Here is a 26,325-nt window from a genome sequence, read left to right on the forward strand (position 1 = left end):
TGTAGTTCAGACTTATCCAGAGTAAGGTAAATATATATATTACAGCAGCAAATGTTGGCACTTTTCTCTTCTGTATATTATACGCATTTTGTAGGGAGCTTAGCCCCCTGAATCATTCATGTAGTTTGAATCAGGCTAATCTAATACATAATGTGGGACAACTAAACACAATTATGTGCATTTTTTTGTAAGGGTCACGTTAGCAAATCTGTCCTAACATGAGCATATTCTTACCTGATTGCTATTTGATAAAGACTCATTTGTCGCTCTGACAGTCAAAATTGCAAAAAATATTATTTTGTTAATGTATGTATATGTGACCCTGGACCTTAACTTTAACTGAATGTTGTACCTCTTGAAACCAATTAAGCTTAATGAGTATAGAGGGAAAGAATAGGAATCAAAGTAATGGATTCAAAACAGAATAAAGAACAGAGAAAAACATGTATGAAAAAGGCAAAAGAGGGAAAAGTGAGGGAGAGATGTAGCTCTTAAACAGAATCTTTATCAACAAACCCTTTAGACCAGGAGATGCAAGCAAGGACATTTAGGTACATTTTGTTTAATTAAATAATCTGCTTAGAACCTTTATCTATAAATTGTTCCTCAACACAGGATGTCACGCTTATTGTCAGTGGAAAAAAAGAGGACAGTATTATGAAGAAGGCTGTGGTTTGGATCTGAAAATAATAGCTCTTAGATTAACACTAAATTACTATAATTAGATATCATTATAATAAATCATTTTCTGGGTTGATTATCATCATTCCAACAAAATTATTCACAAGGGTACAAATGAACTCACATCTGCATCTGTGTTGTGTGCCTTTTTAAAAAAAAAGCATTTACATTGTGTGCATAGTGTTAAAAGGATAGTTTACTCAAAAGTGAAAATTCTGTCATTATTTACTAACCCTCATTTTGTTTCACTCCTGTACGGCTTTTATTCTTCCATGGAAAACGCAAGGAGATGTTGTGAAGAATGTTCACACTGCTTTTTTCCATTCAGTGAAAGTGGATCGGAACTAGGGGGTGTCCAGTGACAAAAATGAATTAAATAAATAAATAAAGCACCATAAAAGTAGTCCAAAGGACTTGTGTGCTATATTCTATGTCTGAAGCCATATGATAGTTTTGCACATGACATACTATATAGTATGTGAAAAACAGTATGTGACAAAAGAAGTGTCCGAATTCACAGTACCCGGATGACCTACATCTTCTGGCGAGATTATGAAGTGTGCATTTGATGGACACTTTACTATCCCATGAGGCCATGGGAGAGAATTTGTGAATGGAAGTGAAGTAACTGACGCTGGTAGGTCACATGATAATGACAACATGGCGAATGTAGTATGTCCAGATTACATTCATACTACACACATGCATTCTATATAGAACATACTTTTTTGCGGCCGTGAAGTAATTACTTATTCAAAATAATGACCTACTCGAGAGTATGCAATTTTGGACGCAGCCATCATCTTTTGACTTACACAGAAAGAAAGTCTTATGGGTTTCAAAAGGCATGAGGGTGTAGAAATGATGACGACATTTTCATTTTTAGGCAAACTATTCCATTACGCATATCCTTGCATATGCAAGATGTTTCACTATGATATTTGAGTGATCTTGACATATCTTGATACTCCAAATTGTTTGTGAAATCATCCACTAAACCTATGACCTCTCTCGAGCAGAACCCCCCAACCAGTGCACATACACTCCGTCAGGTCACACTGAAACACGCACACCATACCATAGCGCACCAAGGGACTGCTGAGATGTTTCTATGGCAACCTGCAGCTTGCTCCACTAATGAACTGGTTGCCATGGTGATGGGGATTGGCTGTGCGCAAAGTGAGAGACTGAATAACAGAGGGAGGAAGAAATTTCACACTTCTCTGTGCTACTGAATGTACACACACACACATTCAAGAGGAACATGGTAGAGAAAGCAGGATACTGACTGTTTCAGACTTAAACCCTAAACACATGCATGGACCAATCACAGCAACTCCTCAAGGTCAGAGGATGGGATTTGATTCAAGCACCCCGCTGCAGGGCTGTTCCATTTTCACAGTTCCTGGAACAGTGCTGCTGTCCTAAAATCCAGCCAGAGCAGCTTGAAGCTAACATGTCCCTTAGCCGGGAGCTAGTGCTCAAGCTAGGAGGCTGCAAGGAGTTTTAGGCAATGTCACAAGAACCGTGCGAAATTCCTGACATTCCTAGTAATCAACTATTACGGCACCTGAGCAGGCTATTAATTATAGCTATTACTACAGGCTAATTAATCAATTCACATTCCCATTTAGCACTACTAGTGTGACCAAAGACTCAAATGAACTGTTGAGATGTTAATGAACTGATGGCCAATTGCTGGTCAGGGGTTGGCTAATCCGACAAGCAGTGCTGTTTCACCTGAGTGAATCACAATGTCTCCCTCTAGTGCACACTGTAAAGAACTGTCCCCCCCCCCCCCCCCCCCCTCTTCAGGGTCAATAGGGATAGAGTCCAATTTTTGTAGTTATTATTAATGAATGAAAAAAGAAGTATATTTATTAATATGAAATAAAATGTGAAATATATCAAAATAAAAACTTAATTATAATTTAAAAAATACAATACATTTGTTCAAATGTTTGGTGTCATTTTTTTTAAAATAAATTAAAATTTGTATTGTTCAAGGATGCATTCAATTAATCAAAAGTGACAGTAAAGACATTAGGAAAGTTACAAAATATTTCAAATAAATGCTGTTCTTTTGAACTTTGTTCATCAAAGAATCCTGAAGGAAAAAAAAGGATTTTCTGTATTTTCATGGTTTCCACAAAAATATTAAGCAGCACAACTGTTTTCAAGATAGATAATAATTCTGATTTTTTTTCTTAAACAGCAAATCATCAATATTAGAATGATTTCTGAAGGATCATGCGACACTGAAGTCTGAATGCTGAAAATTCAGCTTTGACATCACAGGAATAAATGTCATTTTAAAATATATTACAATAGAAAACCGTTAAATTGTAATAACATTTCACAATATTACTGTTTGCACTGTATTAAGTATCAAATAATCAGAGACATCTTTCAAAAACAATAAAAAAATCTAATCAACCCCAAATCTTTGAACACTAGTGTCTATATATATAAATAAAATATATAAATACAAATATTTAAAATTGAAATGTAATATTATTATAGTATATTATGTTAATATAATATAAGATTTGTATATAATAAAATGCAAATAGCTGAATCATTTAGTTTATCTAACAATCTTTTTTCCCCATCTGTCTCTGTAGAAGTGTCTGAGGTTCAACCCTGATGCAACCGTATGGAAGGCGAAGCAGCAGGTGTTGTGTAGTCTAACCGAATCCCTAAGAGATGTTTTAAACTATGGCCTTTTCCAACCTGCTACTGACGGGCACGATGCCAAGTTCCTGGAGGAAGAGAGGCCGCTCCGCGAGTACCCACAGTCCTTTGAGAAAGGAGTACCCTACCTGGAGGTACCCTTCCTTTTATTCTCCTCTTCATTTTAGGCATTTTTTGTTTACTTTTGTTTGTTCCATAATTGAATGTTAATGTTGGTGCTAGGAAACTGCTGCTTCAAATTGTTTGTTGCCTAGGTGATGATAATTCTTTAAGCGGCTTCTCTGGTAACTGTGAATCCTAATAACCCTGATATGGTTAACTGGAGATTTGTCTTGCACTGAAAAAGATTAAAATGTTTTTTGTTTTTTTTATTTGTAGAGCACAGGGTAATTACTATTATACAACAATAGTCAACTCAAAGTCTAATTAATTCACAAGAAGCCAAACCCTTTTCATTTGAAGTTGATATTTTCTTTTCAATCTGATACCAAATGCTACTACCAGGGCCTATAAATAATGACACCTCTTCCATAAATCTATTTAAAAGACATACTTTTTAACAACAATTCATTACAGAATATGATTAACAACTTAATTTAGGTTTTTCAACGTTTCTGCTTGTTCAGTTGCAATGCTTGATACTTTGATACCTTGAGGTTGATGCAAAATAAGTTATTTTAGTATTATTTAGTATTTTGATATTCTGTTCTGTTTCCTTCAGTTCCTATTTCCCTATTTAGTTTCGGTTTCCTTGGTTTCTGATCATGTCCCTGTTTGTTTCTGTGATTAATTATCATCAGCTGTAGATTATGTAGTTCCTGATTATCCCCTGCATATATACTCTCTGTTCAGTTTAGTCCTTTGTTAATTATTGTTTATGTTTACTTCTATGGTTGTGTTTCCATTGTTCTCCTGAGTGTTTGTCTTTAACTCTTTCCCCGCCATTGACGAAAATTTCTGACTTTCCATGTTTTCACTGTTATAAGATAGGGGGTGCTATTATGCATCTTCTGAAAGAGTACTGAATCTGCAGATCAGAAGACATGTAAAAGAAGAAGCAGAAAAAAGTGATAGCATATGTTAGCAGATGCATATGTAAAATAATGTGATCATCAACACGATCAAACAGCATATAAATCAAAATTGCCTAACGTTACTGAATGTAATATCGACCCAGGATGAGCTATAGGACTATGAAGCTTTTGGGGTGTTGATGGACTCGATCTACTCCATCTATGTTTGATTATCGTTCCCATATCCTCATCTGCGAGCCAGAGACAGCTACCGAGTCCGTTCCCAGAGCCAGGAGCGGACCTCTGCCTTATAGATCTGTAGTCCTCGGATCCAGTTCCCTCCTGAGTCCCCACCTTCAAATCGGCGCCTTCTCCTCCAGTCCAGTCCGGCTATCTGGATGCTCCGGACCTGTCAAGAAATATTCCTTCTCCAATGTTCCCGCCCGTCTTCCTGGTCCCATCTCCTCCACTGGTTACGTCCCCTGGATCCGTCGGCTCCACTGGTGTTGTCCTGTCCTGTTTTTTTCACGCTGTAGCACTGAACGCCTGACGTTTTTACTGGTCGCCGAGAGTTGAAGAATGTTCAACTTTGGGTAAAACGCAGCGCTCATCACTGTCACTTTTTATCCAGCCGTCCAATCACAGTGGAGGAGAGGCGGGACTAATACCACACCGACCAACTGCCACATTCTGCTTGTACAACCTCAACAGATGACAACAACAAGCATAATAACGGAACAAAATAATTTAAAACAAGAGCCAGAGAAAATGTTACATTGTATCGATATTTTAATATAGAATCAAGACAGAAACAAAATATGTGTCAAATGAGATACTAGTAACACTTTCACAGATATTCCGTATCATAACAAGCAAAGTGTCTCAACTGAAAAAAAAATGCTGTGCTACCAAAACTGCCCATAGCTTGGCGTATTCAGCAGAGCGTCTAGCGTTTTCAGCTGGCTAAAAATGCTTTGGTGGACACACGGCCTAAGACTCCTCTGGGTTCCCTCGTCCCTCCAGCTCAGCCTCAGTCAGTTGTCGCTCTCCCTCTGCCACGGAATTCCGGGTCTCTGGCTGCGCCTCGACCCTCCACCCCTTTGGCTCCACCAGTCATCCTCACTCCCTCCATCGTCACCCAGGCTGTGGATGTCGCCCTGGTCCGTCGGTTTCTCCATGCACCCTGGCTCCACCTCCAGCCGTCAGTCTCTGGGTTCCGCCTGGGGATTCAGCCAAAGCTCCACCCTGGCTCCTCCTGCCGTCAGCTCCACCATAGTATTTCTCGCTTTCTCCTGCTCCTCATCCCTGTCCACCACCAGCTCCACACCCTCCTCCAAAGCCACTCCCTCCCTCCACACTCGAACTGTCAGTTACAGCATGAGGACGCACCTTCCAGGAGGGGGGAGTACTGTCACGACTATGGACTGTTTCCCTACTCTGTTTAGTTTTTGGTTTCCTTGGTTTCTGATTATGCCCCTGTTTGTTTCTGTTATAAACTGTCATCAGCGGTATCTTATTCAGTCCTTAAATATCCCCTTCATATATACTCTCTGTTCAGTTTATGATTTTTGTCATTAAAGATTGTTCTAGTTCTAGTCTTTACAGTATTTATTATTTTTTAAATTAGCTTTTAATTTTATATTTTCAGTTTTAATTTTAGTTTAGTCATTTTAGTACTTCAACTTCAACATATTTGTTTAAATTAGTTGCCAAGGCAACATTTATAAATGTCCAATTTTTTAAAAAGGTTTTCATGTAATATTTACATTTTATTTCAGCTTCATTTCAATCACCTAAAACGTTTTTTAATAGTTAAGTTACTGTTATCTGATATACACAACCATACTATGAAAGGAAGTGTCCATAAATGAATTGTGCCATTTTCTGAATAATTTGTTTAAGAAAAACAGAAAACTGCCTTTACTATAAATAATAAAACCTTATTACTATAAACATGTAACTGATGAAAGGCCTTGACGTTTTTTGGGCAGCTCTCGGTTATCTTTCCTTCTCTAATTTTGATTTACTTTCACACAGTTCCGCTACAAAACCAGGGTGTACAAACAGACAAATCTTGATGAGAAACAGCTGGCCAAACTACACACTAAGGTAGGCTTCGCCACAGAAATCACCTTATTCTTGGTTGCAAACACAAATATATAGTGAACATTCAAGGGGTGCTAATTGCGTGTTAGTGTGTGTGTTAAATATGACAAGTAGCTTATCCTCAGGGCCCTGGCGAGAACGGCTGTGAACAATTGTATGTGTCTCCCTCTACAGGCCAGTCTGAAGAAGTTAATGGACTACATACAGACCGGTGCTGCGGATAAGGTAGCCAAACTTATAGACAAAGGACTTGACCCCAACTACCACGACCCTGATACAGGAGGTGAGGTGTCAGGCACTGCGCTGTTACTTCCTGTGAGAGTTAATGAACTTCCCATTAGTGCAGCTGCCTGAATAATGAATTACTGCCAGCAGAGCATAAACTGGCCCACACATGCTATATGCTTATGGAAATAGGGCTGCATGAATATTCAATGAGTGTTTACAGGAATGGACATTTGCATCTTCTCAAGCGATCCATGCAGTTTCTAACAAAAGTCATCTGGAGTTTGAATTATGCAGCAAAAGCGTAAGGTTAACGTTAGACTCAGTGGCTGCTTCCTAAACAAACAAACAAAAACACAATTACTGCTTTTGGGCTGTTTAATGAGATGAGACTATTACTTCAGCTCAGTGGTTCAGTTCAATGCGTGTCAACAAAGGAAAACCACTGATTAATTTGAATGTAACAGGGCAGCATCTTTTATGGCATATTAATACAAGTTTTTAGCGCTTTGGTGAGATGGAGACATGGCCAGAAATGCCGTGAAAGTAATTTTATGGACCAGATGACAATGCAGAGTAATATTAGTGTCCGTTTGCAGCAGAGTGTGACGTGCCAGACGGCTACCTTGAGTGTTGTTCACAGTTTGTGTCGTCTGCGTTATCACAGAGTTGATGTTGTGCTTGCCAGGCTGACAGTCACTTCTCAAAGCAGACCCTGCTAACGTGGAGTGAGAACTGATGCACTCTTTGCAACCACTAGGGGGCTTATCTGGAAGATTATGATATTCTGTTGTATTTAAAGTCATAGTTTACCCAAAAATGAAAATAATGTTGTTCATGTTGTTCCAAACCTAACTTTATTTTTTTTCTGTAGAACACAAAAGGAGATATTTTAAATAATGTACTGAAAAATATGATAAAGCTGTTAACCACTGCAAACGAATCGAGTTGAACAAGAGATCTGGATCAGTTTGATTTGTGAAAGAATCTTTGTGAAATGGATCAACTGCTTTATTAAACAGATCCGACCGAAAAGAAGTTTGTCTGTGTTCAATCTGACATTACAGCTTCTCACATCAACACAAAAAAATATACGAATAACGTACTTCCACATTGCTTGTAATTATGCATTTGCCTGATAGATAAATAATTGATCTTTGGTGTGTTTATGTACTTGTGTAGGTACTTGTATGTGTAGGGACAAATTTGTACCCAGAAGAAAGGTAAACATGACAAAACCTCATTTGTAAGAAGAGTTTAAAAATAAATAAATAAATAAATAAATGTTTCGGTTAGGGTGTTGGTTAGCTGTATATAAAATCAATAGAAGTCTATGCTATGTCCTCATTTAGGCAGATAAATAAAGTCAAGTAAACGTGTGTGTGTGTGTGTGTGTGGCAGAGACCCCACTCACTCTGGCCGTGCAGTCTGAGTCGGGCGGAGGGGAGAACATCAGGGTGCTGGTGATGGGTGGAGCTCACATTGACTTTAGGGCAAAGGATGGCTTGACTCCTCTCCACAAGGCTGTCAGAGCACATGGACACACTGCCCTACTGGTAACACATATACAAAACCACATATGCTCATAATTAAATATTAATATTTAAATCTAATCATCTGGTTTCTTTTTTTCTTTTCTAGACGCTGTTGTCTTTGGGGGCATCTCCTGATTATAAGGACCGCCGTGGGCTCACACCTCTTTACCACACTGTGCTGATAGGGGGCGACACCTCCTGCTGCGAGACCCTCCTGTACCACAGAGCCAAGCTGGGGCTCCGTGATGAGAATGGCTGGGACGAGACCCATCAGGTACAAAGAAATGCTGAGAAGACTGTGTGTGATATATATATATACAGGAAATGCAGTTTCATAATTGTCAGTGAGTGTTATTTTAAACATACAATTTGTATATTTTCTTAAATTCAGATTTTCAGTGATTCTTATGCTGATAAAACAATTTTATTCTTCTTTCAAAAACATTGAACAAAACAAAACCCCAAACTTTTCTTCTATTATTTTATTGTCCCAGCTTTTTTCAAGTTACCTCCACAGTACCTTCGTTTGTGAGACTCAAGTACTGTTTCACGGACACTAACCAGAAACATGTTCCTTTTGACTCATATTATATTAGATTTAATTTAGCATTATAAGTTTTAATATTATTAAGGGTATTATTACTTTAATACAGCAGTCAATACAGTGGGTGAAAAACAGACTCACCAAGTTTCACCTAAGCTTTTTTTTTTGCCATTCAAGTTCAGGGGAAAATCATTCAGAAACTTTCCCAGAGAAAGTCCTTATGGGGTATTTGACTTGGTATTTGAATGAAATCCAGATTAAATGTTTAACAAAAGTAAAGTCATTTTCAGTCTTCAAATTCAATAATCATCAACGCTAAAAAAGTATAATTCACTGTAAATTTTACACATTTAAATGAAACATAAACATAATACAAACATAGGTATAGGCAACAGAGACAATTTCAAATTTCTTTCAAGTACCACTGGTTGAGAATCTCTGCTGAGTCTTTGTCCTCTCTTTGTGCATGTCTGCATTTCCATATCTATTTTGATTCTTTCGTTCTCTTCCTCTCACTCACACATTCACTGCGGTGTTAATTAGCAAAGGTGTCTGTTCTGACAATGCATAAGATCTATTCTTCTCTCCCTCTTCTTCCTTCATGTCAAATGACTGTTTCTGCCTGTTCCTATCCACTTCTCTTTTTTTCTGTCCTCCTCTCTGAACGATCCTGTGGATCCTTTGCTGTTCTTTATCCATCCTATTTCCTTTCCCTTTTTTTCTCTCTCTCTCCCTCTCTCCAGGCTTGTCAAAATGGGAACTCTCAACACTTGGAGCACCTACTTTTTTATGGTGCGGATTCCTCATCCCAGAATGCCTCAGGAAACACTGCCCTGCACATATGTGCATTATATAACAAGGTATAACTGCCGATCTAGGCACAAAAATCAAGACAAATAATCAAATCTACACCAGCATGAATTTTCAGGCTGGTTTATGCTGGTTTGGTGCCATTCTCTTCATCCTTAAAAATTAAAGCCATGCTTTTCACTAACTGGTAAAGCTGGTAGCATGGTTTTTCTAGTGATGCTTTAAAGGTCCCTGTGAAGATATTATTATTTTGTGTACAAGTGGTATATTTACTGCGGTGCTAAACTTTTATGAATAGTTCTTACTATATTTTATGGCCTGGATCAGATGTCTTCAATGTCTTGTGGCTGTTATTGGCTAATTCTACTTTTAGGAGAGCTGTGTCCGAATTCTGTTGTATCGAGGAGCCAATAAGGACACAAAGAATAACAGTGGGCAGACCCCCTTCCAGGTAATTATTAGACTGTCACTTGCACGTTAATGTTTGGGTTTGTTTTTAAACACTCTGCATATTATTAACAGCTTAAACCAAGTAATTAAAGAAAACCGAACTCCAACAAACACTCTTCCAGCCTCATACTGTTTATATACTTAAAGTTAACTTAAAATGTGACGAATGTATTTTTTGGATATTAAATACATCCTTCTTCTGTATGTTCCAGTTAAATATGCAGAGATGACTCTACGTTAGCATAATAATAATACTTATAATGTGCAAGATGATGTAAATGTCATAATTTTGTCAGCTTATTTAGTGCACGTGTCTGTTTGATGGCAAAACTGGAGAAAAAAACTCTTTATTGGAGTCTTTATGATCAAGGTTTTAAAATGTAATGTTTTGTTGTGCTTGTAAACACATTCTTTTATTTTTGCACTTCCATCTGGTGTTGCTAGTGGCACAGTGTTATCGTGGAGAATTTTTGTATGCTATGCGAGTCCCAGGTGGAGTGAAGCTGCAGCGAGCCAAAATAGTTTTACTTAACCTCAGCCATCTCCACAGACCCAGCTGTGACTGTGATCATGCGTTTGTGTTTAATATGGTGGAAAGTGGATGCGTGTGTGTGTTTGTTTAATATTATGTTATTCCCAAGCCTTGCGTCACTGTGCGTCATTCACAGATGCAAATATTAAGCGTGTGTGAACTTCTTTTCTAGGTGGCTGTGATGTCTGGCCATTTTGAGCTGGGAGAAATCATTAAAAACCATCGAGAATCAGACGTAGGTAAGGAGCGGAGATTTATTTTGGTTGTGCCTGTATTTTTATTCTGTGTTATATAATTTATTTGCACTGCAAACTGTGTGACATTTGGAGCTTGATACTTTTGTCTCTCTTTAGCTGTGTAGCGATTCACACAGTCCCTAAGCAGTGTTCACTGCTCCCAATACACTTCAGCAGGGGAAATGTTGAAGTTCACTTCATTTTTAATGCTTTGCAACATCATCAAACACAGACGACACGTGCATATATTATGAAGTCTATTTCGCAGGACAGTATTGGGGCAATTGGAGTGTACTTCTGTCTCTTTTTGCATCTCTTCTCTCTCTGTATTACTATTTCTCTCCTAATTTGGTGTCAGTTCCATTTTTGGAGTCTCCGAAGTACGCCCCCCAGAGGAGGGAGAGTTCACGTACTCTTGGATTGCCCCATCCTCACCCCTTCTTGCGGGCCAACAGTGACAACAGCATGAACGTACCAGACTGGATCGCTTTTCCCAATGCTGCTGGATCAAACATTGTCTCTGTGCAGGTAATTTATGAGTGTGTGTGTGTGTGTGTGTGTGTGTGTGTGTGTGTACTACCATTCAACTTTTGAAAGGTAGTATATAATTAGTAATATAAAGTAATTTTTTAATAATTATTAATAAAATGTATTTTTATAGCACATTTAAACACAGCTCGCACTGACCAAAGTGCTGTACATAGCACAATAGCCACAGAATAATAAAATAAAATAAAATAAATACACTTACAGATCAGTGATTTAAGCTAAGACGACATCAAGAGACAAACAGTTCATTATAATAAATATTAAAAATGTGACAATTATACATTTAAATTCATTAAAGCTATTCATTAGCATTCCTGTTCATCTCAATGGGAGTTAAGGGACTAACTGGACCATACTAACCAGCCAAACCTTGAGCCTTTGGTTTGACACTGTGTGTACAGTATTGTTTTACTCTGTTGATTTGCACAAAATACTTACCCATAGATTTTATCAGAAACTTGCATTGTTACTCTACTTCTCATTGTATTTGTGTGTATCTGTCAGGGTCTAAAGCATGGCGGCACCTTGCGTAGCTCCAGCAGTCCCCGTGGAGCACGAACCCGTTCCCCATCCCGTGGCCGAACAGGTGACAGAGACGATCGGAGCCGGCAAACACGTGGAAGACAAGGGTGAGAAAGAGTGAGAAAGTACAAGGGTTATAGCTTGTCATTCAGTGAACTCTATGCCTAAATCGTCATCAATATTCACGTCTTCATTTCTATATAAAGACGGACACCTGACTGAGTAGAGCTGGTAATAATAAATGTGCATAGAAAGAATGTTAACCCTGTTGTCTGATATGTGTGCCTTTGTACAGGGCGGGCTCCATCAGTAGTCAGGGCACAGCAAGCGGGCAGCGGCGGCGTCTCTACAGTGCCGTGCCTGGCCGTGTGTTTGTGGCCACTCGCTCGCACTCAGCCCAAGGGGACCGCGAGATCAGCTTCAACAAGGGAGACAAAGTCAAAGGTGAATGTGTGTGTGTGACTCTTTGTGGACAGGAGCAATGATATATTGTCTGTCGACAAGAGTGCCATTAAATGTGCGTTTGTTTCTGTATGTTTTTCACAGGTGTGGATAAACGTTGTCTGTGTATGTATTCTGGTGATATGTGTTGGTATGTCAGTATATGTCTGTTTGTGAGAAATGTCAACGTGCATGCAAGTTTGCGTGTGTGTGTGTCATGTTTAGATCTGTCACCATAGCTTACATATATGCATGTCCCATCATACATTAGTAAACTCTTAAGTGATGGTGACTTTGCATGTGATTTGTGATTTAATGTGTGTGTGTTTCAGTGAGTGTTTATCAGGGGCGTCATGCACCTATTTATTACTGTTTTTACTGTATTTTTTATCAAATAAATGCAGCCTTGGTGAGCATAAGAGACTTCTTTAAAAAAAGAAGAAGATTTACCGACCCCAAGATTTTGAACAGTAGTATAAATAGGAGTGTAAAACTATAGGAATGTAAATTTCTCTGGCTCAGAAAGCCAAATCCATCATTGAGCTATAATTAAATCTCTGATCATTTTAGACGCATACAAATAATTGTTTAAATATACTAAAGGGTTAGATCACCCAAATACGGGAAAATTCTGTCACTAATTACTCACCCTCATGTTGTTCCAAACCCATAAGATTTTCATTCATCTTCAGAACACAAATGAAGATCTTTTTGATAAAATCTGAGAGATTTCTGTCCCTCCGTTGACAGCTATGCTACTAAAACTTTGATGCTTCAAAAGTTTTAGTTTTACGATTTCTTTATAAACTTTTTGAAGCGTCAAAGTGTCAGTTGTGTAGCTGTCCCCCAAAGAGGAAATGAGACAGAATTATTGACAGAATTTTCATTTTTGGTTGAAATAATTTCAAAAAGTTTGTCTGACAAAAATAGAAATTCTGCCTAGCAATTTCTGTATGGAACAGTCATGCAAAAGTCATAGAAATGTATGGTCAAAAAGGATGTGGACCATGCTTACAGCTATGTATGAAAAAATGACTGGAAAAAAGTCATGAACAGAAAAAGCCATAAAGTTTAAAGTAAATAATCGGTGGAAACTCAATTGGACAGAACAAACGTAAACTCTTAAATGAGTGATTTCTGTCACAGCATTTTAGATAAACACTTTTTGCCTACAATAATCGTGAAACTTTTCTATGAAAGATTGCAGTTCCCTTCAAAATCCATTCAAAAATGTTTCTTGGTCATGACGCTTCTGGTCTATATACTGGATATTTGTGGCTGTACACTGTTCATATGTTTACTGCTCACACACACACACACACACTGTTGTTTCTCTCTTGATTCTCTCAGTGCTGAGTGTGGGTGAAGGAGGCTACTGGGAGGGGACGGTTCGAGGGCGCACGGGCTGGTTCCCTTCTGACTGCGTGGAGGAGGTGGCTCACCGCAGCCTGGAGTCTCGTTCAGGTGAGACTCCTCTCTCACACGCACACACATTACACGCACGTTATAAGTATCAAAGACATCCACGCTACACTCGGAGCTGTCATTTTGATTGTCCCAGATGTTGTTGTAGGACAGTCGGACTGTCCAAAGCTTCTCTATGAAGTTGTGATGTCAGACTTGTGAGGGAGAGCAGCTATGATGACTATTAATAGTTTACAGCACTACTGGAGTGTGAGAGAGACCGATTGTACCATTTCACGCTGGCTAAACTCGCCGTGGTTTGGGCCACCACGCTCTGTCGGAGTGGGAAACTTCAAGTCGGACATATATTTTCTTGTCATGCTGTAGTTAGACCCTCATGCACACAAACTCGTGATGATGTGGATGCGGTTGTGTTTGCGTCTTTCAGAGAGCCGCAGTGAGAGAGCCAAGCGACTCTTCCGACATTACACCGTTGGATCCTACGACAGCTTTGATGCACCCAGGTAAGAACAATTTTACACTTTTTATGTTGGTAATGAAGGACTTTCTGGTGAGAAGACCAGTTTAGAGTTGGTTTATCCTGGTTTAGCTATAGTGGTCTGGCATAAAATACTCACTAAAGCATAAAATACAGTATGAAATACAAAAATTGGTGGTCAAAAGAAATCTTGCTGTTTAAGGTAAAGAAATGTCCAAACCTAGAGATTATTTTCTCTCAAGTGTCAACAATCTAAAGGGATGTGCATTCTTTATCATTTACACGCATGTCTCGTGTGTTTGAATGAGTTTCATTTGTGCACGTGCCGTGGAGAGTTTTCTGTCGGTTCTTCTGAACTGCTGCCGTTGGCATCGACTCACCTGAGGAGGCCTTGGCACCTTTTCTCGCACTGCTGTGAGTGTGAGTGAGTGATAGACTGACAGGCATGGAGATGGAGATGCCAGCATGTGATTCATGCATTGCAATGTTTGCGGTCTGTGAAGCTTGTTTTGGAAATCAGATGCGAGTCTGTTATGTTAAATTAATTTCAGAATTAAATAGCTGAGGTTGACATTGAAGAATGGGATATGTGTCACTTCAATGGTTTAAGTACAGGATAATTCATGTAGTATATTTAGTGTAAAGCGATACATGCATTGATTGTAATTCACGAATAAATTTGAATTACAGGTTACAGATTGTTGAGATATTTTATGAGATATTTTGAGATAAAAAAAAAAAAACTACTTTACATCTACTTGCTGTAGTCATTGAAGTGGTTAAAGTGTGGCATAGCACAACTCATTCTACTAGTATGAAGGCTGTAATCTGTTAATACGAGACGAGTCTATGTAATATGTTAATATGAGGGTAATGTGTAATATGTTAATATGAGGGTAATGACAGAAAATGGTTTGACCAATAGTGTGCAGGCATTGTATATAATTGAACAACTGTGGTGTGTGAGGACTTGAGATCTTCAGAGAATGGTCAAAACAATGTTGAAGCGTCCCTAGAATGTATGAGGGCTGTAGAGAGCATGTCAATATCAAAACAAAGCCAAATCCTGGCCAGATAGACATTTCCAGCAAAAAGAGGACTATATGGTCAAACTGCCTTATTTTGTTACAAACTTTAACTTTCTTTCTTCTGCGGAACTCCAAAAAAGATGTTTTGAAGAATGTTGGTTACCAAACAGTTTTGGTGACCATTGACTTCCATTGTATGGAAATAAACACTGAGGCATTTCTCAAAATATATTCCCAAAAATAAGATGTATGTTATTTTATCTTACTATCCATTTAAGATAGTAAAAACTTAAAAAAAAATCTTTAAAATGAATTTTTCATCATTTTAAACAAGTCTTTAATTTACAGAGCCCCTATAGGGACTGGAAAATGTGATGGAAAAAGTATGAGATGGGAGGAAAACATGTTTTGCATCTTTGCATTGGCTCGCAAAATGTTTGCAATCCCCAAAGAAACTTTGCATTCATTCGCAAAACTTCTGCATTCTTTGCAAGGGAATGCATAGGTATTGTGAGCAAATGCAAAGTTTCTTTGGAGAACGCAAAAGTTTTGCAAAAGAACACAAAAGCATTGAAATACATTTTGTCCTCCCATCTCATATTTTTTCCACCACCATGTCAAGTCAAGTCACCTTTATTTATATAGCGTTTTTTACAATACAGATTGTTTCAAAGCAGCTTTACAGGAAATAGGAAATAATGCAACAAAGTTTTGTTTCGGCTGTACAGCAAATCTAGAAGAAAATATCGTCATAGTCCAGCTTAAGTAAATTCAGTGATGGTTCATTTTTGTTGTTAAAAAAAGTTATTAATTTAGTTCATTTACATACGTATATAGCACGCTCTAGAGAAAACAGTGATGTCATCGTCCATGCAGCGAGCTCAGTTCAGTTCTCATATAATGGTGTCAATGCAGGCAGATCAAAAATATTGTTGAATATTAAGTGTCCCCAACTAAGCAAGCCAAAAGCCAAAGGCAACAGTGCCAAGGAACCAAAACTCCATCATGTGACAGAATGGAGAAAAAAAAAAACCTTGGGAGAACCCAGGCTCAGTCAGGGGGCCAGTTCTCCTTGGCCAATGTCTCTCTAGGTGCTCCATATTACTTTTTTTTATTATATATTTTTTATTATATATATATATATACCATTGCGCTTTCAAGTTAAAAGAAGTTGAACTTTTAAAATCATGTCTAGACTTTTTTTCATTCCACTTCACAAAGACGAGTTCTGTGTAAATAGCCCCCAAGTCATCAGTAATCTACTTTCGTAGCATGGTTCTCATAAAATTTGTCATCTACTCAGGGCCATCTTCAGGGGCTTGGGAAAACGAGGGGAGTCACTGAAGTCCTCTATGTTGTAGCCTAGGGGAGTAGGGTGGGTCTAAAAATATTGTCCCAGCCCCTTTGAATTTAAATGATAGCCCCATGAAACTTTAGACTGTTATATCTGTTTTTGATGACCACTTTGTAATCTCATTCTATCTCTCAGTCTGTCTAGCTGTCTGTGAGTCGCGTGCTGGTAAATTAACACCACTGAGCTCTTTTCATTAGCGCCTCACAGTAAACAAAGCTGCTTCATGTGATGTCATTCTGTCCCAGTCATGGAGAGAGCTCACACTCACCTCATCCCAGCAGCCTGTAATACAACACAATACAAGCACAGCGAATTATTTACATACAAATATACACATTATAAGTCACATTATTATTTATTCCCTGAATCTCGGGGGTCACACGCACTTGCTCCCATTGGCACACATGTGGAAATACACTAACACACATTGATACTCTTTACTCTTTTTTTCTGTTTCTAAGTATTTTTTCACCCCTCTATTTTTGGCTTCCTCACTCCCTTCATCCCGCTCTCACTCTCCCTTGCGCTCCCTCTCTCTCTTTTAATTCCTCCCATTTTACTCACCCCCTGCACTCTTTCATTTTCTCTCCATCACCCTCCCACTCCTGTGGTGACTCCATCTGGAGGTCAGACTATGAAGGACACTAAAGAGGAAGAGAGAGAGAGGGAGAGAGAGAAATGTATGGATGAATGAATGGATGCAGAAGCATCTTGCAACTATTGACAACTATCAACTTTTTGGCACCTTTTTAACATGCAAGGGGACCCTAAGTTTATACATACTTTTACAGCATTTATTCATCTAGATTAATGTTTCTACACATTTTGTAGAATATGTAGAAAATGTCCACTTGTACATTTAATACATTTTAAGGTTAATATTAGTTCATGTATCATCAATGAACATCAAATAACAATGAACACATTTTATATTGGTAAACTAATATGAACCTACAGTACTCTGCATCATCCTTCTCTGCTCCTCGTCTTCATTCAGTCCGTGCACGCTCATTTGTGTCACAATTCCAGCGCCCCGGTCCCTGAGCGCCTTGCAGCACTCTCTTTTTCCCTTTCCAACGCACGTGATCTCTTTATAGGACAGTGATCTGTGAAATAGGGTCAAGGACATACATTATAATTTTAGGTAAAAGTTCACCAAATGAGTCCTGTGCGATCTTCACTGAAAATGTGCCAGCAAGTTTTCTGGCATTAAGAACACGTGCACAAATACATACTGTACTGTACAAGCACACATACACCTTCTGGCACTATCCACTATTCCTTACCCCCTCTATTCCTGCTGCTTCTCCCTCTCTCTTGCTCACTCTCGCTCTTTCTCTCCTCCTCTCTCTCTCACTCTCTTCATCACACACATGCTCTGAATGAACAGCGGTGTGGTGTAGTCCCATGTACCATGCTGGAGGATAGAAAGAGTGTGAGAGTTGTAGAAAGAGGAAGAATAAGGCAGTAGATTGTGGATCCAGCAATGCCGTAGAGAGCGAAGGAGGCAGAGGGAGACGGAGGGGGAGGGCAAAGAGGACCAACATCGACATCCAACGAAAGAGGCTTTGACAGAGATGATGTGAGTTTTTGCTTTCTCTCCCCTTTAGCTTACTCTTTCTCTTCTTGCTCATGTCTCTCTCTTCCCGGTTATCTCATCCCTGACCCTTTTCCTCCTGTGCGATGGAGATGCTCGGCTGTGTTACCCTCTTTTCCGATTCCCTCGCTCCCTCTCCTCCTGCATTCATAGGTTCCGCTTTGTTTACAGACATTGTTAAAGGAGGGGGAGGTGACAAGGGGAGGGGGAGGGGTCTTTCTCTACCTTCTTGTGTTTGCATTGTCCGGTGGGTACATTTTGTGTTTGGTTTTAAATGGATAGTTCACACTAAAATGATGATTCTGTCATTATGTATTCACCATCATGTTGTTTAGAAACCCTATGAGAAGTTTAGCTAAATGTCTGAGCTGCTTGCTTCCATATACATTTGGAAGTGAATGGGGACTCTACACTGTAAAAAGTGGTAACCTAAAATTGTTACGTTAAAGAGATATTGCTTCCTGATTTAATCCAAAAACATTTAGGTAGGTATTTTGGTTGATTCAGCGATATTTATTAATGTTTTTGACTTGGATAAAACCAGTTAATTTAGATGTTACATTTTGTTTTCAGTGTAGGGCAGTGGATCTCAATCATGGGGCCAGGGTCCACTATAAGGGACATCAGCTAACCTTTAAAGGGGCCTCAAGATGACTTAAAATAATTTAAAATATGACTAAACTTGCAGTAAAATCAGCTAAAACAACAAAAAATCAAGATACTTTGGATTGTAATTCACCCACTAACCAATTGTTTGCGTTCTTTGATGAACTAGGATTCCCACAGTCTTGAAAAACCTGGATTTATGAGTTAGCCTAATTTTAAAAGTGTGATTTCTAGACCTGAAAAAGTCACAAAAATTTAACCCAAAAAAATGTATATATATATATATATATATATATATATATATATATATAAAAATATTTGATCAGGTAGAAATTGCAAGTACAATCTTTATTCAATAAATCATAAACCAACTGGAAAATTCATGGGTTAAAAATACTGGGAACCCTGAAGAACAAGCTCTTAAAACTTCTTAGATCCTGCAATTTTGTTTACAGTTAGTCTACAGTTAGTCCAAAATGCCGCCGCTAGAGTTCTAACTAGATCAAGAAAATATGATCATATAACACCAATTTTATCATCACTACATTGGTTACCTATAAAGTCCCGTATTAACTACAAGGTATTGCTACTGACTTATAAAGCCCTAAACGGCTTAGCTCCAGTCTATTTAACCGATCTTCTATCGCCCTATCCATCGCGTTCTGTAAGGTCACTAAATTCGAGGCTTTTGGTCATACCTAGGATATCCAGATCATCCAAAGGAGGGAGAGCATTTTCACATTTAGCTCCAAAACTCTGGAATAGTCTTCCTGATACTGTTCGTTGCTCAGACTCGCTCTCCCAGTTTAAAACTAGATTAAAGACGCATCTCTTCAGCCTGGCATTCATATAATACTTTTAATCTTACAGTTAAATCCGGTCTCTAGTTCATAAACGCTAGAGGAGAACTGGCCCCCGACTGAGCCTGGGTTCTCCCAAGGTTTTTTTTTTTTCTCCATTAGGTCACTTGATGGAGTTTTTCGGTTCCTTGCCACTGTTGCCTTTGGCTTGCTCAGTTGGGGATATTTGGGGATATTTAATTTAATTAATCAATCAACGATACTATTGATCAGCATTACCAAACGTGGACATTCCACTAGAAACAAATATTGATGTATTGTTTTAATTTAATACTGTGAAGCTGCTTTGATACAACCTACGTTGTGAAAAGCGCTATATAAATAAACTTGACTTGACTTGACTTGACTTTACAGAAACTAGAAGTGTCGGCTCTTTGAATAATGTTGTAATGAGTCCAAAAGTTTGAAAACTACTGCTCCAGGGGCTGTCAAGCTACAAAACTTCATAAAAATGTGCTCTACTTGTGCACTATTTTCAAAGTCATCTGATGCCATACAAGATTTCTGTCATGACAATTCTCTGGGCCCTATCTTGCACCCAGATAGGGTGTATCATTCCTATTTTGCACCCGCACACAGCAGACTTTTCCCTCCACAGACGCACGTCGGTAAATTAGGAAATTAACTTGCGCTCCCGGGGGCAGTCAGCGCAAAGAGGAGGCGTGTTCCGGCGCAAACGTTCCCTGGTGCTATTTTGCAGTTCCAGAAAACAATTCCGCCACTGACCAGGAAAAACCTAGTCTAAAGTCAGCGCATGTTATTCATATGCTATTTTAAGGGCGCATGCTTGGCCATAATCAATGTAGCGTGTGCACAACGCGCATACACTTTGCTTCTCTCATCTACACACAGAAGCAGCAGTTCCCATTTTTAGAAAACCATACATTATTGCAAGGAAAAATATTAACACACAAGGAAATCATTGTTGTGTCCATGAAGATGTGAAAAAAATTGTATACGCCAGTTTAACCGAAACTAATTTGGGTGGGTTTCTCCCATCCCCATACAATGTCACTTCTCTGTCTTTTACGGCCCTGACGAGAACGTCGGTCTCCTCGGCTGTGAACCGCTCCCAGTGTGCGCCTGGCAAATCCGCCGTTATAATAGCAATCTGCCATGGAACAAGCACGCCTGCTCTTAAAGGGAATGTGAGATGTCGCTCTGATTGGTTTATTGCATGTTACGCCCAAACCACACCTATGAATAATGAAGCTACTTCAGACCAACCCATTTTAGATTTGCGTCAGGCGCAAGAGTCATTTATCCGGCCGGTATAATAGCAACAGCGCTCAAGACCCGCCCACAAAGTTACTTGCATTTCGCGTTTGATACTTGCATTTCAGATCGTTAAAATAGGGCCCTCTGAGTGTTTGGCATGGGAATGGATGGCATGGTAAGGCTGAGCAAATATAAGTAGAACTCTTTACTGCCCTAGTACTTCAGAAATCCCTTTAAAGGTGTACATGTGAATTAAACGTGGCACAATGGCCTTCTTCATCACAGTATGCTAATGCCTGTTTAGTGCAAGGGCTTCATCAATATGCTGGTTGAGGACTGTTGGGACACTCATTGAGTCGATTACACCTCAATGACACATCTGTACCATTTGCTTCACAGGACACATGTGCTTTCTACTACTATTTATCTACTTATGTGTTCTTACATATAACTGTCTTGTTTGGTCTCATCTGACAACTTATAAACTGAACTGAAAGGTGGTAAACTTAATAGAGATATTAGAGTATCCTAATGTACAATCTAGGTCCTACTGCTTAAACATGCATTAAGGAGAATATTAATGTTCTTCTCCCCCTCTTGATCACCAAACATTTGCCATATCTTTTGGTTTTCTGTCAGTTGGCTTTAGTGTTGGTATTCCACTCATGTTTAACAATGCTTTTCTCAGGGTATAAGAAGGAAAGATAACTGTTGATCGGGGAGAAAGGCTTTAACCCTGCCACTCCTGCACACCAGTGCGTAACCTCAAACTACAAGAAAGGCTTTTACGCCCTCTCCTGCACAGCAGTGCGTTATTTGTTACAGCTATGTTTTTCTATACAGGATTTTGTTCTATTCTACTATCTGTATATTTAAACATGTTACATAATAAATAAATGTGCATGCTTTAAAGTCTATAAGAATCTTTCATTTTACACTGATAATCTTTTACACGGATAATGTTGAAAGCTAAAGTGATCATAACTTTTGTTAAGCATTCAAGTTAAATCCTATGTTTTGTCAGATTAATTATATTGGATAAAAAATATATTGGATATATTGGATAAGTCAGATAATTAACTGAATTATGCACATCATCCTTCAACTGCTTTTTGTTTGGATTATTGGTTCAAAATAGCAGCGTAAGCTTCTAGCCTTACATGGATATGACAATGCTGATATGCTGCTGTTGGCTATTGCTGCTGCTGCACGACATGCTGCTGTGAGCAAGTAAGACATGCTGCTGCTGTACAATATAGCATACAGGGGGGGGGGGGGGGGTGGAGAAAGGGCAGAAAGGGACAGAGTGTGATAGGTGTGGGAGGACAAGCAGAGGAAGAGGAAGGAACAAAGGTCAGATGGACAGAAGGCAGAAGAGGAAGCAGATGGGTGTGGAAGTGTGTACATCTGCCACGGTGCAGAGACAGTAACAGAGCAACAAGTTTAGAGAAGGATGAAAAATACACCACAAAAAAGAGCAATACCCACATTCACTTTAAGAGTCAGTAAGAAGAGTTAGAGATAAACAGTAGGTAGTGTAAGTAAACAGATCCACTTGGCTCTGTCCAGTGAGATTATTATTAATCTCTCTTACTCTTATTGCTTGTGTGACAGTGATTACTCAACTGTGTGCTACCAATGGTAGCATACATAGCTAATGTCGCTGACCCATGGTCTTCTTATTAGCCTGATTAACACGTAGAGACTCTCAGACCATTACAAACATTGAGCTCATTAACATTGACTTTTTGACGGTTAATTAATTTTATTTAATTATGTTAATTATTTTACAAAATACTTTTTGTTTTCTTTTATACATTTAAAGGTTAATGTTTTAATTAGACAATGCCTTTCATTCTTGAAGGTTTTACAGTAACTTATTTTATTAATGCTTTTAGAAATTTTTTCGAATGTGTCCTATTACTCAGTTATTTATTGCAGTAGTTTTGAATTTTGTGGCTTTTGGTCAATTAGAAAATAATATGTTTATAAACAAAAGTATTTTTGTATTGTTAATGTTTTGCCAAGAAATATGATCTTGATCTCTTTGAAATGTAAATTTTATGTAAATAGAAAGGTATTTTTTTAGACTTGGTTTCAAAACAAGAGACAAGGCAATTACTAGTACAAAGGATACTTACTGTACAGGTGATATTTTTGACAAATATAATGAATATACTGTTACATATACTGTAACAATATACACTACCATTAAAAAATTGGGGTCAGTAAGAATTTTTAAGAAGAAATTCATACTTTAATTCAGCAAGGCTAAGTAAAAATATTTATAATGTTACAAAAGATTTATTTATAATGTTACATTTATAATGTTACTAAACAGGTTGTAAGCCCGACTAACGGTCCAAATGAGGGTTTCCGGTAGGACGTGTGAAGGTTTTTGCGCGTTACTGTCTTTCCTTTTACGCAACACAACAAGATTAAATGAAATACATTTTCTCATATGTATTACCTCGTTATTTCATCTGACTCCATAAATGAAAAAGGTTTTAATGATATCTGAGCATCATTAAAAGTGAGCGAATGTTTGATTATTATTTTTAACTCTTTAAGTATATTTTACCCCGTTCAGATTAGGAAACTATGTCGCTCAGAGGTCCTCACGTCTTCTGTTTAATGCGGGTCTCATGTTCACAAGCTCATCAGTTTTGGTCACCAAACAGAGGTAATTGCTATATACCTGAGATCGGTGACATTCACGTTTACACAATCAAAGATACTTTGGTATAGCCACCATGGAATTGCATAATTTAACGTTTACTTCAGTAGAGGTATGGCCACTATTACAGATATAAGCTGACCAACATTACATCTCTTATAATAGTTTTGGATTGGCCATGCCATGGTTTCCCACGTACACTTATCGAAAGTAACATTAAATTAAAACAGAGGTAAGACACACCCAAATTCAGATTGGTCAAGCAGCATTTGCTGTTCTAAATGGAAATTCACTTCTTGTCTTTGCAAACCAAGTACACTTGAATTGATGCCAAATATTAGTTGTCACTAATCTGATGCAAAACTTGCAGGAACATACAAATCCATTTAATCTACTTGGGAAAACAATTTCAGAGTCAGTCAGTATAAAATCATTTATTATGTCAGGTAAATGTATCATGCCAATTTCATAATCAGTTCAAAGATAATAAATACAAAACATCAAATGCTCTGGAATAAAGAGAAAAGATGTGAACCTGACATTAGAAAATACATGATGCTGAGAGTCTCGGCCACTCTCAGCATCACAGGCTAATCTGAGTTACAAATCGCCACGAGCCTTCTTCAGCATCTCCCTAAATACTCAGACCAAGGCAGAAACCTCTTTTCAAACGTAAACATGAGCTCACAGTGGGAATTTACATTAATCACCATCCCAGACTTACTGGGGACAGAGTGTTGATTTACATGGGGGCACACCCACAGCAGTTAACAAGATATCTCTAAACTCTCCACACCTTATTGCCTTTTTGGTTTACTTCTATGGGAATGAGACCTTTGTACCAGTCGCACTGAGACATTTCAAATGATACCAAACATGTATAATACTGTATGATAATTGATCATATTAAGCCATATAGATTTTTGGGTGAATTCAGGTAGGGATGGGTGAAGGGAATGATGTGTAAATTGGGAGGTGATCAACTCAAGTGCGATCGTGTCTCGAATGGGGATGGTAATATAGCAAGAGAGTTCAAATGTTAATTTCCTTTGTTCTCTCAGAGAGTTGCCCTCTCTTACAGTTTTTCCAGTCTTACAATGTATAATGTTACAAAAGATTATTCAACATTGATAGTAATAAGAACTGTTTCTTGAGCACCGAATCAGCATATTAGAATGATTTCTGAAGGATCATGTGACACTGAAGACTGGAGTAATGATGCTGAAAACTCAGCTTTGCCATCACAGAAAGATATTACATTTGAAAATATATTCAACTAGAAAACAGACTGCTGTATTGCATGTCAATCAGTGCACAATAAATCCAAAGATTGTGAATCAGGTGTGGCCACAGGCAATGGCTTTGAAAAATCCACCTGTGTGTAGAAATAAAAAAACAAATGTTCATTCAGAAGCTTGTGATATTGATGATGTAATAAGCGGATGTTGGTTCAGAGCTGTAGTGCTCTACGGCTACCCGACAAGAGCACTAGAGAGTGCTCTATCTCTCTCTTTCTCTCTTGTTCGTTTCCTGTCTCTACCTCTCAAACGCTGCTGCCAGTTTTATGAATGGGAAAACGGTGACTAGTGGAGGCAGTGATAGAAACATCGCTCTGTTCAACTCACACGGGTGCTGAAGAAGAGAGGAAGAGGCATATGTGTACATGAGAAGGAGTAAAAGAGAGACAGATGTGTGTGTGTGACAGGTGTCTTACCCTGGTGAAACTGGTGCTTGGCATTTCAATTGCACCTTCCCAAAGGTTTGACCCTCCTATACTGCAGCTGGTGTGCATATACACGCATTAGGCATGTGCCTACATTAGCAGGACGCCTTTGACCGTTACATGCAGGTTTTTTACAGCATCTCACGCCCTGAGTGTTGTTGCGTTTTTGAGGTGCAATGACGAAAAATGCTTCTCGAGGCACCTGCGTTTTAATTCCAAGCTTTATTAAAATGCAAAAATGTGTCCTGTGTGAACGGCCCCTTAGCATCCTTTACATTCAATGCATGCATTAGCTAATCAGCAAACAAACTCAGTCACCTCGCGCTCCTCTCTCTCTCTCTCTCTCTCTCTCTCTCTCTGTCCCTTCATCAAATTACATCATTTCTGTCCTCTTTCATGCTAAACCATGTCTTCCAAGCACACATTCTCTCTCTGTCCCTCTATCTCGCCCTCCCTCCCTCTCTTTCTCCTTGCTTCGCTCACTCTCCCTCCTCCTCTGTCGCAGTCACAGTGAACCATCGTTCTCTCTCTCTCTTTCTCGCTCTCTCTCTCCGTCTTAAGTATGAAAGGGTTGGGAGAGCTAGGCCCTCGTTCTCACTCTCTCCGTCTCTCTCTCCTCCTCTCCTCCCCTCGCGCGGCTCTCGCTCGCTGTTCTCTGGCTGGAAGAGGAGCAGCAGTAGGAGGAGGAGGAGGTGGAGGAGGAGGAGGAGGGGGGGGAAATGGCGATGGGAGGATGCGGAGAGGAGGATCTCTCTCTCTCCCTCTCCCTCTCGTCGTCCTGGCCGTCGCTAGGCCCTATGAATCGCAGCGTCTGGTTCATTTACAGGTACTGGCTGTTTTCATGTTTTTCTCACGGCTGGGAGGGAGGGAGGTGGGCTTGAGAGAGCGCCGCATGTGTGCAAGGAACGAGCCGGAGTGATGGAGTGGATCGACAGGCAGGGATGTGTTGCAATGCGTGCGTGTGTGTGCACGTTCGGACGTGTGCGTGTCTATGTGCGGAAGAGCAAGCGCATTAGCCAGC

The 26,325-nt window shown here is 39.0% G+C and overlaps 1 protein-coding gene and 1 long non-coding RNA gene across 12 annotated transcripts in view; one reads left to right on the forward strand and one right to left on the reverse strand.

The window, feature by feature from the left end:
- The window catches only part of shank1 (SH3 and multiple ankyrin repeat domains 1), a 123,135-nt gene that overhangs the window by 64,312 nt on the left and 32,498 nt on the right, over nucleotides 1-26,325 (forward strand). For 10 of the 11 annotated variants that reach the window (XM_079861238.1, XM_079861237.1, XM_079861233.1 and 7 more), the window contains 13 exons: nucleotides 3,306-3,509; nucleotides 6,426-6,497; nucleotides 6,669-6,777; nucleotides 8,121-8,275; nucleotides 8,361-8,528; nucleotides 9,542-9,658; nucleotides 9,982-10,059; nucleotides 10,763-10,829; nucleotides 11,185-11,354; nucleotides 11,880-12,004; nucleotides 12,193-12,341; nucleotides 13,689-13,802; nucleotides 14,191-14,266. In XM_079861238.1, the coding sequence (XP_079717364.1) occupies nucleotides 3,306-3,509; nucleotides 6,426-6,497; nucleotides 6,669-6,777; nucleotides 8,121-8,275; nucleotides 8,361-8,528; nucleotides 9,542-9,658; nucleotides 9,982-10,059; nucleotides 10,763-10,829; nucleotides 11,185-11,354; nucleotides 11,880-12,004; nucleotides 12,193-12,341; nucleotides 13,689-13,802; nucleotides 14,191-14,266 (1,604 nt within the window). The remainder of the gene's footprint in view (nucleotides 1-3,305; nucleotides 3,510-6,425; nucleotides 6,498-6,668; nucleotides 6,778-8,120; nucleotides 8,276-8,360; nucleotides 8,529-9,541; nucleotides 9,659-9,981; nucleotides 10,060-10,762; nucleotides 10,830-11,184; nucleotides 11,355-11,879; nucleotides 12,005-12,192; nucleotides 12,342-13,688; nucleotides 13,803-14,190; nucleotides 14,267-26,325) is intronic. The other variant, XM_079861235.1, reaches the window with a different exon arrangement.
- LOC307153729 lies at nucleotides 16,866-18,199 on the reverse strand. Its single transcript, XR_013820191.1, has 4 exons — nucleotides 17,910-18,199; nucleotides 17,584-17,729; nucleotides 17,188-17,267; nucleotides 16,866-16,905 (listed from the first exon to the last, which is right to left on the reverse strand). It is a non-coding gene; the product is annotated as an uncharacterized lncRNA (long non-coding RNA).

This window comes from Squalius cephalus, assembly GCF_949319135.1.
Source record: "Squalius cephalus genome assembly, chromosome: 1".
NCBI classification, from domain to species: domain Eukaryota; kingdom Metazoa; phylum Chordata; class Actinopteri; order Cypriniformes; family Leuciscidae; genus Squalius; species Squalius cephalus.